General features: G+C 36.0%; 1 protein-coding gene across 3 annotated transcripts; it reads right to left on the bottom strand.

Moving 5' to 3' along the window:
* Nucleotides 1-2385: 2385 nt before the first annotated feature.
* LOC130210659 (solute carrier family 13 member 2-like) lies at nt 2386-11394 on the bottom strand. 3 transcript variants are annotated; one of them, XM_056441135.1, is made up of 12 exons: nt 11275-11394; nt 10740-10876; nt 9287-9524; nt 9122-9191; nt 8529-8712; nt 7608-7730; nt 6822-7031; nt 6096-6190; nt 4592-4707; nt 4314-4475; nt 3204-3341; nt 2386-2515 (listed from the first exon to the last, which is right to left on the bottom strand). In XM_056441135.1, the coding sequence occupies exons 1-12, from the start codon at nt 11377-11379 to the stop codon at nt 2387-2389; spliced, it is 1707 nt and encodes a 568-aa protein (XP_056297110.1). In that variant the 5' UTR covers nt 11380-11394; the 3' UTR covers nt 2386. The 3 variants fall into 3 exon arrangements, with proteins under 3 accessions (XP_056297110.1, XP_056297112.1, XP_056297111.1); XM_056441137.1 differs by lacking the exon at nt 9122-9191 and adding an exon at nt 4956-4980 and having other exon boundaries at nt 4592-4691; nt 8529-8650; nt 9296-9524; XM_056441136.1 differs by lacking the exon at nt 9122-9191 and having other exon boundaries at nt 9283-9524.
* Nucleotides 11395-12409: the final 1015 nt, after the last annotated feature.

Here is a 12409-nt window from a genome sequence, read left to right as displayed (position 1 = left end):
GTAAATCAAGATATGTTATGAATTAAAAGGAAATATTTTAGTGTATAAAACAGTGATTTATGATTGTCTTTTGACAGCTGGGAGGAGAACATTGAGTTCCTCTGGCAGATGAGATTTATCACTGAATATTTCACATCATGGCTTCAGGGGGGAGGTTATATAAATATACTTTGCCCCATAAGGATAGTTCATAACTATACATTTGCAGCTGTTATATTCACAATAACCATATCATTACTGGTGCCATATTAAAGTACAGTCAAGTGGTAAAGCTTTTTATATGTCCAGATAAGTATAGTAAAGTGAGTTTTTAAGCAGAAAATATACCGAAACATTTTATATTCTGCAGGTTTTCTACTGTATATGCGATTAAGGAAAAAGAAAATTAAATAAAAGGGGCCCTGTTTTAGGCTATTTTATGGATTTTTTATTTAGCTTATTAAGTAGCAGAATTTGTAATATTTACACATAAATCCACACTTCATCTTTCATTTAATCGGACAAATTTAAAGCGGGAAATCACAAAATTTGAAGATACGTGATTTTCACTGGAGAGTGATGTCGAAAAATGTTGAATAATAATAATAATGCATTAAATTGGGATAAAAAAATAATACGTTTGAACATAATTTTCAGGTCTATTGTTTTTTTAATAACTGGATAAATGTACATTTTACATCTTCAAGGTTTTATTTTTTTTATCAAACACTCGTGGTCACATATCCACACAAAAAACTGATTACTGTTTAATATATTCACAACTACCATATCATTACTGGTGCCATTTTTTTTAAATAACATGGTTAGTTGCTAAATACAGTCAAGTGGTAAAGCTTTTCATAAATGCAGATACAGTTTAGTAAAATGAGTTTTTTTATAGACGTTCAGTTTTTTTATGCATAATTTAAAAAAGACCAAAAAGGATCAAAATATAACAAGATGTCACAACATATTAATATGATTGTCTTACCTCAGATAAAAAGCATCCCAATTCAACAAGAGTGAGAGTTTCTTCCTCGGAGTGATGTCGTCTTTTTTGTCTCTGGATTAAACTAAAATATTTTGTTTCTGCGTTGGACCTTCGTGTCCCGTAGTTTCCCCATTTATTTTTTTAATCCCTATTTTCCTCTTCACATACAGAGATAAATACAGATATACGTCCCCAAAAGGGTTCAATCCATTGGGTCCTAATCCTATATGGATGTTATGAGATTTGATCCTATCATTGAAAAATACATTCATAACGTGCTCAACAAATATACAATTGAGCTCCTGATCCTCGATTCCAAAGATTTATTTTCCTGGAATAATACAAATTATTTTTGTACATATTTAGAGCACGAAGTGTAAAACATAAGATAAACAACAACAAAAGAGACAACAAAAGACAAACAGAAAACATTGTATAACTAGACTGTGATCTATTCTCTATTGTACATTCTGTTTTAATTTATGTAAATAAAGGTAATATAATAGGTTCTCTATTGTTTCAAGACTATTTATTCATACGACATATATTATCATCTATTATATATATATATATAAAGCACACTTAAAGCTGCTTGGGGTGTAGGCAGTTTATTTTTTGGCATCATTGTACAAAAGAATCCATAACAACCTTTCAGCATATTGTAATTAAAGTGGATTCAAATATATATACAGTATATATATATATATACTGTACATATACATTTATATATATATAAAGCAGAAATAGCTGAATATGCTGCAGAAGTTGCTACTACAGTATTGGCATCAACATGCCTCCACTAAAAAGCAAAAAAATAAATAAATAAAGAGAGTGACAATATTGACGAAGGATTTCAATTCAATTCAATTCTGTTTATTTTAGATAGCCCAATATCAAAAATTACAAATTTGCCTCAGAGGGCTTTACAGTCTGTACACATAGACATCCCTGACCTTTGACCTCACATCGGATCAGGAAAAACTCCCATAAAATAGAAAAAAGAGATATATATATCGGGATCCCAATGATGTTGGAAATGATTGACACCTCGTACAGGAAGTGGAGGTGGGCGGGGCTTAGGTCAGAGGGCAGAGCTGCACAACGAGGTCTACGTGTTTCTTTATTTTCCTTCTCCAGAAGCTTGATTACAATATGCTTAAAGGTTCTATAAAGTTTTTAAAAGAAAGGTGCTTAGTTGACAGGCTGGCAGATTATTTATGTAGATGAACAAACAAAAATCAAAAAAAATCCACAAAAAGTTGCTCCAATGTTTCCAACCGGGACGTCCGGCTGGTTTCTGATGAGCGTCACAATGTGAGGGAGGTTATAATTGTAATAACTCAATGCACATTAGGCTGAATTGGGCTTTAAATTAAAATTCCATCTGTGTCCATTTTTCCCCCCCTGAGGTCACGTTCAAGGACCTTTGGTGATGTTGGCCCAACTGGGGAAGGTGTCCAGCTGGAACATGGGGATGCCCCACGTGTTGATGGCGATGTTGACGGTGGTGATGCCAACGATGTTCAGAATGAATCCAGTTTTGGCCTGAAACAACCAAGAAAAACATTTATATTAACATAAATATAAATCATGCTGCATGTTTTACTCAGATCTGTTACAATGGTCATGTTAAGGATAGTGTGTCCAAATAGATGATAATGATATGATATAAGGGTTTATCTTTTGGTTTTACTCACGCTGTGATCTGCAAAATTATTTTTCTTTTTTTGTCTGTCATTGTTTATGTTGTATGTGCTACTGCTATAAATAAATTAAATAAATTAAATATAACACATTTAATCATTTTTTTTAATTTATTTATTTTTTATTTATTTTATTTATTTTATTTATTTTATTTATTTTATTTATTTTATTTATTAAAAACATTTTAAAATAATGAAATTAATCAAATTAAATAAATTAAATACATTCAATAAATTAAATAAATTAAAATGTAAGCCGTTTATCCAAAAAAAACTAGATATGAGCTGTTATCTAAAATACTGCATGAGATGTCAAAATAAAAAAATTATATATTGTACAATATTGTTTCATGTGCTAGTACTGTCTTGGTTAAATAAAAATAAATACAATTAAATAAATTAAATGAATTAAATAAATTAAATAAAAATCTAAGTCGTTTATCCAAAAACTAGATATGAGCCGTTATCCAAAATACTGCATGAATGTAAACATTCCTTGTGGCGGTCTATCTTTACGGGAAGGGTCTTACCATGTCCATGACTTTAAGGTTGCCGTAGGAGAAGGCGATGGCGTTGGGTGGAGTGGCGACGGGCAGCATGAACGCCAGCGAGGCCGAGATGGTGCAGGGAAACATGACGTACAGCGGGTGGATCTTGATCGCGGTCGCCTGGATTAAAACAATTTTTTTAAAGGGACATTCACACACATGTTAGTGCAGCTAGGGTCAGCAACCTTTCCTCGCCAAAGAGCCATTTGGCCCTATTTATCACCAAATAAAATGTGTCATAAAAGCTATTTGGTATCACAGCTTATAAAGTTATATAAATATATATATATATATATATATGTGTGTATTTATAGTCATATTATATATACAAAACTATAGTTTGTTGTATTTATGAAATAATAGAACCAGAATAAAGACAATTGTTGATGTTGTATTGCTATTTTACCGGTTATTACTAAATCAAACTCGTTTATGACACATTTTATGAGGAGTTAAAAAAAATACTGGTGAATTAATCGGAACAAATATGTAGGTCTTGAATGATTGTCCAAAAGGCAAAACATAAATAAGTATATATATACCATACCGGTCAAAAGTATTAGAGGACCTCAGAAATAGCTTCACTTTTGAGCTTTATAAAGGTCGGTCTGCCTTTGTTAATTGCCTTTTTCTTGCCATTATAAGAGCGATATATACGACTTCCTGCAGAACAATACTGTCCACATAATGCTTCACAGGGTGTAGTACCACTGTTCCACCACTGCTTTATACAGACAGTAATCAACACAAGTGAAAACACCTGGAGGAACAGTTAGCATCTACTTTAAAGGCTTAATTTACTTCAGCTGCACGTCGTTAACCCTTAATTACTTGCTCCCTGAAAAGGCCTTTTAGTATATCTCTGAAATTAACATTATTTTCCAGTTTTTGGTCACCTAATCTTTTTTTGTTTAACCTCTGTCAGTTTGCCGCTGACCTTTTGTACCATTTCAGGTTATTCACTGGATTTGAACTGCTTATATTTCAATATAAAACTGGTAAAATAAGGGGAAGTATTCTAAAACTTTTGACCGGTAGTGTGTGTCGACGTCTTCTTTTAAAGTCGGAGAGAGGACGGCGGCCCCGTCTCACCATGGAGGCCAGTATGGGCAGGAACAGCGTGGTGGTGGCCGTGTTGCTGGAACACTCGGTGAAGGTCGCCACCAGCAGACACAGCAGGATGGAGATGGCGGCCGGAGGGATGCTCTGCAGCGGGACCAGACTCAGCCCCAGCCAATCCGAAAGGCCGGATTTCTTTATGGGGGGGGGGGGGGGGGGGGGAAGAAAAAACACACACTTTAGCTTGCAAAAAAAAAGAGAACGATTTATCTCGCGAAAGCTGCCGGGAGGTCGAGGGTCGGCCGCGTTACCTCACTTCCGTGCGCCAATGCAAAACCTCCTCCCAGAAGCAAGATGATGTTCCACGGCATCTTTTCATGGACGATGTCCCAGGTAAGCAAAGGAGGAGGAGCTTTGGCGGGAGCACCTTTTATTTTTTTTTTTTTTTACAACAAAGGTGGGAGAAGAAGAAGAAAGAGAATCTTTTAGAGGTGACAGTTTCATTTGATTTATTGGTCGTAAACATCGATACGTCTCAACCGGCTTTAGAAAAAAGCCGAGCTTTGAGTGGAGATAAGATGTCGTGACTCTGTAAAGATAACAGAAAAAGTCATTGGGAACAAACAGTTCATGTCAAGCCATTGAAATCATAATTAAACGTGTTGTACGTGGATTAAAAACTTATTCTCTCTCTCTTCTTCTTTTTTTTTGCGGCACCTCAAAGTCTGCCTCGAAGCTTTTACTTTTAAGTGTGTGTGTTAATCGTCGTGTCACTTCATCTGTGTACCAAACACACTTCCACTTCTTGACGGCTACTAAAGAAAACGTGTTGCTTCCGAGCAGACGCTGGACACGGTTAACTGAAGTTACCAATGTCCCAGCATGCACTGCTGTACAGGCTTTGACCTTGGGGGGGGGGGGCTATCAGGATACAATTTAGAGAAAAACGCTGAATCGGCGAGATGATTTTTTTCCGAGGGGCGGTATAAGTGATCGGCAGATAGAGGACAGACGAGCTTATATAACTGATCTGTTAACTTCTTGTGACGAACAGAAAATGTGTTGCAACAGAGAATTAACTCTTTGCATCGCGCCGTGCAGACGAGGCCGAAAACAGATCAAGTTCCTCTGAACACGGGATTTATACTTTTATTTCTCATCACTATTTTATCAGTGTTTGGCATTAACGTGAAAATAGTACTTAGAACTTAAATTACCCTTTGATGCGATAAACAAAAAGTCAATTTATACACCTTTATTTTGTTATGATCTATATACAAATTCACCTGTTGCTCAAACTAAAATTAACAAAAACATAAGAATTAGAAACAAAAACATTTATTTTCTCCGTGTGTTAGGTGATAAATATGTATGTATGTATGTATATGTATCTATATATATATATATAAATATACGGGGCAAAATGATACATATATATATCATTTTTCCCTGTTTTATTTATATATATATATATATATAATTTTATATGTTTTTATATATATATCAAAATAAAACAGGTAAAAATGATACATATATATATAATATATACACATATATATATTATATATATATAGATATAATTTTGCCCCGTTTAATTTTAATTTTGTTATGTTTATGTCAGACAACAACAAAAAACAAAAAACAGTCAACATAGAGAAAGAATTTTAACATTAAATTCACGATGGTATAAAATAAAACAGATAACAGCGCTGTAGACGAGGTATCGTAAGTGTGTGTTTAAAAATGACATGTGAGATTAAATATGAATAAATATTAAATGTTAAGTATAAAGAGCTGTGCGGGGGGGCGACTTACCGTTCTTGTTCGTCGCGCCGCATCTCGGCCATTTGGACGGGATGCAGAAGAAGAGCGACGACATTAAAATGGCCACGGTGCCATCCGTGACGTACCTGACGACAAAACGCTGTTTTTAAATGTCTGCGTTTCATCGTTTCAACATTACGGAAACAAATATACTCAAGATATACGAGTTTGAGGCTAGTGCAGTGATTAAGTCAAAGGTCATCTTTATTGTCAGTTTTCCATTTGAGGAACATCGAGAAGATCTGAAAGAACGTTTCTCTCTTGTCCAACATCAAGTGATTGTAGTTATAATAAAACTAATCAAGTAATAATGTTACAAACAACAACAACAAACAACAGTTAGACCAGTGGTTCTCAAATGGTGGTGCGTGGACCCCTGGAGGTACGTGAAGACCCTCTAAGGGGGTACGTGAGATTTGTTTTAGACATATTTAAAATGAGCATCCATTAAAAAAAAGGCCTTTGAAAGTAGTTTTTTAATAAATATTCAATAAAATATATAAGTGTAAGTTTATAAACTGAATTGTATACATCACTCAAAAAAGGTTGAGAACCACTGATATAGACATCATATAATATATAAATTAAGAACCATTAAAAAAAAACCTTTACATCTGTATTGTAGCAGCAATCAGACAAGACAAAGAAAAAAACTAAGACTCAAGTTAAACCCTTTTAAAATGTATTAATCATAATAATTCTCATTACGGTACTCACGTTTTGTCTTTGTTGAAGAGCACAGTGGCCCAGCCGGGTATGAACCCAGGCTCCCTGGTAAACCAGAGCAGAACCAGCAACGTGAAGATAATCAGTACACAACTCTCAGCGAAGTTCATCCTCCCCAACTTGTTGTACTCATCTTTGATTACCTGGTAGGCCTCACGGTCACCTTCGTTCTTTGAGCCGCAGCCAAAGGTCTTTTTAAAACTGGAATAATGACAACGTTAGAAATAAATAGTGCTTTAATTTAAAAATCGGGACGCGGTCGTAAGATATAACACTATCGTTCAAAAGTTTGGGGTCACTTAGAAATGTCCTTATTTTTCTTTTTTTTTCAATGAAGATAACATTAAATAAATCATAAACACTCTCTACATAGTTAATGTGGTAAATGACTATTCTCTGGTGTTTAATGAAGTCTCTACAGAGGTGTGTAGAGGCCCATCTCCAGTGTTCTAATGGTACATTGTGTTATCGCCTTAGAAGACTAGCGGAGGGGTAGAAAACCCTTGAAAACCCTTTTTATGTGAGCGCAGCTGAAAACAGTTATGCTGGTGAGAGAAGCTCTAAAACTGGCCTTCCTTTGAGCCACAAGAAGAACAACATTAATATTTACAATAAAAATCATTATTTCTAACCTTGTCAATGTCTTGACTGTGTTTTATATTGATTTAGCAATTTATTTGATAAATAAAACTGTGAGTTTTCATGGAAAACACCAAATTCTCTGGGTGATCCCAAACTTTTAAAAGGTAGTGTATATCAGAGCGGAGTTTGACTTACTTAAAGCCCAAAAACACAAACTGCAGCCACAACCAGGACAAGACGAGCATCAGCACCATGTTGGGGAACGCGAAACCGAACCAACTCGCAAAGTTGATCACGCCGCCGTTATCCGGGAAGAGGCTGTTGACGACGAAGAGGAAAAAACATGGAGATCAACAAAACGGTCACGCTTAAAACATCTGGATCAGCCGGGAAGATTAATACAAAAATAATGGTCATCCCTCATCGGTGAGTAGTGTCACATTTAATTGTTGAATCTACTCAACATCGGCTTTTAAATAGAGGTCACGAAGAGTGTCTCCTGTGACTTTCTTTTTCTTTGGAGTTTTTTCCTGATCCGATGTGAGGTCAAAGGTCAGGGATGTCGTATGTGATTGTAAAGCCCTCTGAGGCACTTTCGTAATTTGTGATATTGGGCTCTATAAAATGAACTGAATTGAATTGAACTGGTATCGCAGAGAATAATGTAATAAACAACAACATAAGAATGTTGACCAGAGAAATGGCCCTCAGGAATATCAGTGTCAATAACTCAACTTGGCCCCAGAGAAGGAATATATATATAAATAAATAAATAAAAAAATGTATATACTGTATATATAAATATATATATATATATTTATATATATATAGAAATACATAGATAATATAAATATATAAATATATATATATATATATAAATATTTATGTATATTTATATAAATAAATATATATATTTATTTATATATATATAAACATATATAAATATATATTTATTTATATAAATATATATAAATGTATAAATATATATATTTATATAAATGAATATATATATATATATAAATGTTTCCAGGACCACAGAGTCGATCAGCATTCGGGGAAACTCGCTCATGTGCTTGTGTTGTTGTTGTTGTGTGTGTGTTTATCTGCAGCTCGTACTCATCGATCTGGCCCTTCAGGATGACGTTGGGCGTGGTTCCGGTGAGGGTGGCCGTCCCGCCGATGCTCGCCGCGTAGCACACGCTGAGGCTCATGCCTTTGGTCAGCTTCACGTACTTCTGCTGCGTCTTCAGTCGCCGCAGCTCGGCCTCCGGACTCCTCTCGCCGGCCTCCGAGTCCCGACCTTCAGCGCCGGAGAAGAAACGCTTTAAATTGTTGCGTCTTGAACGTAACTTGTGTTTTCTTTAATTGTTTAAACACGGTTAAGAACGTTGCTATTGGATTACGAGAGTTTGGGGATAGTGTAGTCCTAACACATATCTTCAAGGCAGCAGATACTTTATTGTTGACATCTTGGGTAACTAAATAAAGTATTAACAAATAAATAATCTAAATACAGGACAAACACTTTTTGTACATTTTAATATTAGTATTTGAAACCCTAATATACAACCCAAAGCAAGAATGCATGTGTGGCCTGTACTGTTGCCCTCTAATTTATCTACTTGTCTGCTCCGTATTGACCTTTTATTATGCTTTTCAAAATAAGAGTCTAACTTCAAATGAGACACAGTTTAAAAAAAATAACCTACGTGACATAACGCCGTTTTCCTTCATGTCTTTGTGGTCATCTTTATCTGCAAAATAATTAGAGCAACGACTGTAAATAAATAAATAAATAGGAAACAGCTTCCAAAGAATGAAGAAATGATTCTTTTCAAGATGTAAAAAAAAAAGTTAAAGTCACCCGTACCCATGTCGATGGCCTTTAGTTTGCTCCCTTTGGTGTCGCCCATCTCGAAGGCCTGGTTGTCCTGACCGTCCGTGGCGGCGGCGGCGGCGGCCGTGTTGTGGTCCCGCTCCTCGGCGTTGGCCTCATTTTCGCACAGCTGCTGCAGCACGGCGTTGGCGATGGGCAGCATCATGGCCGTGGACGCCGTGTTGCTGATCCACATGGAGAGGAAGGCCGTGGTGCCCATGAAGCCGATCATCAGGCTGCGAGAGGAAACACACGGGCGTCACATGGAAGTTCAAAAAAGTTGAAGACGGACGTGAAAAAAGAGGACTAGAAAAGGGATGATGTCATACATGATGCACCTCACCCAACCCAAAGAACTCTGCAAGGAAATGGTTCTTTAAAGAACCCTGGTTTGAAAGGTTCTTTGTGGAACCATTATAGGTTATTTGAAGAACTATTTAAGGACATATTTCTTCAGAGAACCCTAGTTTGAAAAATATTTGTTGGGGAACCAGAAACGGTGCCTTAAAGAACCATTTTTTTTAAGTTCTTGAAGACACTTTTATAGATTCTTTAAAAAACTCTCAAGGAAATGGTTCTTTAAAGAACCCTGGTTTGAAAGGTTCTTTGTGGAACCATTATAGGTTATTTGAAGAATTATTTAAGGACATATTTCTTCAGAGAACCCTAGTTTAAAAAATATTTGTTGGGGAACCAGAAACGGTGCCTTAAAGAACCATTTTTCAAAGGTTCTTTGAGACACCTTTCGAGGTTCTTTGGAGAACTCTTTAAGGAAATGGTTCTTTAAAGAACCCTGGTTTGAAAGGTTCTTTGTGGAACCAGAAATGGTGCCTTAAAGAACCATTTTTAAATGGTTCTTTAAGGAACCATTATAGGTTATTTGAAGAACTATTTAAGGACATATTTCTTCAGAGAACCCAAGTTTGAAAAATATTTGTTGGGGAACCAGACACGGTGCCTTAAAGAACCATTTTTCAAAGGTTCTTTGAGACACCTTTCGAGGTTCTTTGGAGAACTCTTTAAGGAAATGGTTCTTTAAAGAACCCTGGTTTGAAAGGTTCTTTGTGGAACCAGAAATGGTGCCTTAAAGAACCATTTTTAAATGGTTCTTTAAGGAACCATTATAGGTTATTTGAAGAACTATTTAAGGACATATTTCTTCAGAGAACCCTAGTTTGAAAAATATTTGTTGGGGAACCAGAAACGGTGCCTTAAAGAACCATTTTTTTTAAGTTCTTGAAGACACTTTTATAGATTCTTTAAAAAACTCTCAAGGAAATGGTTCTTTAAAGAACCCTGGTTTGAAAGGTTCTTTGTGGAACCAGAAATGGTGCCTTGGAGAACCATTTTTTGAAGGTTCTTTGAGACACCTGTATAGGTTCTTTGAAGAACCCTTTAAGGAAATGGTTCCTTAAAGAAAGATACATATATAAAATGCGTGGGCGGCTCACAGAGATGGCTTCACCCCCACGATGAGCAGCACATTGAGGGCGATCCTCCGGTGCAGGTTCCAGTGCTCCACGGCGATGGCCACCAGCAGCCCGCCGATGAAGAGCATGTTGGAGTCCTTCAGGTACTGGATGCACACCTGGAGGAGGGAAGAGGAGAAGAAAAGTAAGTCAAAAATAAATTCAAATACATGCTTTAACTAGAACGGGCACTCGGTAGAGCGCATACCTTCGCCGCAGCCACATGTTGGCATTAGTTGCATGCCAATTGGATACAAATTGACTGCGCTATGGGAAAAAGATGATTTTGACCTTTTCATGACATTGACCTTGACCTTTGACCCGATCGATCCCAAAATCTAATCAAATAGTCCCCGGATAATAACCAATCATCCCACCAAATATCATGCGATTTGGTTTAATACTTTTTGAGTTATGCGAATAACACACACGCACGCATACAAATAAATACACAGCGATCAAAACATAACCTTCCGCATTTTCAATGCGAAGGTAACAAACAAACCGGTGTAAATACCTCATTGGATTCCATGATGCCCATCATGGGGAAGAGGATGACCGGCAGCAGGGCGGTGACGGCCAGCGGGATGCACTCGGTGCACCAGTACAGCGCCATGAGCATGATGACGAAGCCACATTTCGCCTCCTGTAATGAGAAACAAGGAATCGGTATCATTAACAGCCTTTTAACACACGATGAGCTGCGTGTCACACACACACACACACACACACACACACATTGAAAAGTGTGTAAAACACACCGTTAACCTTGGCTAACTGACCATAGTTCAGTTCCGCGTGGTGAAGGAATCTTTCATAACCGTAGTAAACATTGAGTTTTATTAGGAGGAGCGACATGTTTGTGCTTCAGGGATGTTTTTGACATGTTGCAGCCAATAAAAATAAAAGTATATTATGCATTTTAGTCTCCTGCTTGCGTGTGAGGAGTTGGAACCGAACCAACCATAAAAGGTCTTTTAAAATATAAAAACAGGGAAGCGTGACGAGAGGAAGAGGAACAGAGGGTTTTGGGGATCTTTGGGTTCAATGGGACGGACTGGGCCCCCTGAACTTGGTCCTACTTTTTATTTTATCATACAGTCGAAGATTAAATAGTACAAAAGGTCATGGTCGGGGGGGGGGGGGGGGGGGGCAGGTCTCATATAAGAAGACAGCGTGAAGCGACCAATGGGAGCTCTTTGATCCCTTTTGATTATCTTTTTTATTATTATTATTATTATGTGGCTACAGGACTCAAAAATATTTGGTGGATTAAATGATTAAATTTTAGATGAAAATTAATTTTCATTTGATTGGAAAAACCAAGTGTTATCAAATTCCACCCATACAACCTCCCAAGTGAACTGCATTAAAAATCAATGTATCATGTAATATTTATATATATATATATGTAAATATATATATATATATAGATACAGATATATATATATATATAAATATATATACATAAATATATATATATATAAAGAAATATATATATTTATATATATATAAATATATATATATAAATAACTTTATATATATATATTTATATAAATAAATATATATATAAAGATTGATATATTTATAAATATATGTATATATATATATATATCAGAGAGCATAAAAGAACTCACTTAAATATTCAAGCT

This window comes from Pseudoliparis swirei, chromosome 20 (genome assembly GCF_029220125.1).
Source record: "Pseudoliparis swirei isolate HS2019 ecotype Mariana Trench chromosome 20, NWPU_hadal_v1, whole genome shotgun sequence".
Taxonomy (NCBI): domain Eukaryota; kingdom Metazoa; phylum Chordata; class Actinopteri; order Perciformes; family Liparidae; genus Pseudoliparis; species Pseudoliparis swirei.
The sequence above is the reverse complement of the archived record's forward strand: the minus strand, read 5'-3'. Positions and strand labels throughout refer to the sequence as shown.

Bases quoted from the DNA above. Each gene is read 5' to 3' on its own strand.
- LOC130210659 (XM_056441135.1), bottom strand. From the start codon at position 11,379: ATGCTCATGGCGCTGTACTGGTGCACCGAGTGCATCCCGCTGGCCGTC. The intron at 9,525-10,739 runs GTGAGCCGCCCA...TTCCTCTCGCAG, and splicing joins GTGGGGGTGAAGCCATCTCT to CCTGATGATCGGCTTCATGG. The intron at 8,713-9,121 runs GTAGGTTATTTT...CCGGCGCTGAAG, and splicing joins GGAAAACGGCGTTATGTCAC to GTCGGGACTCGGAGGCCGGC.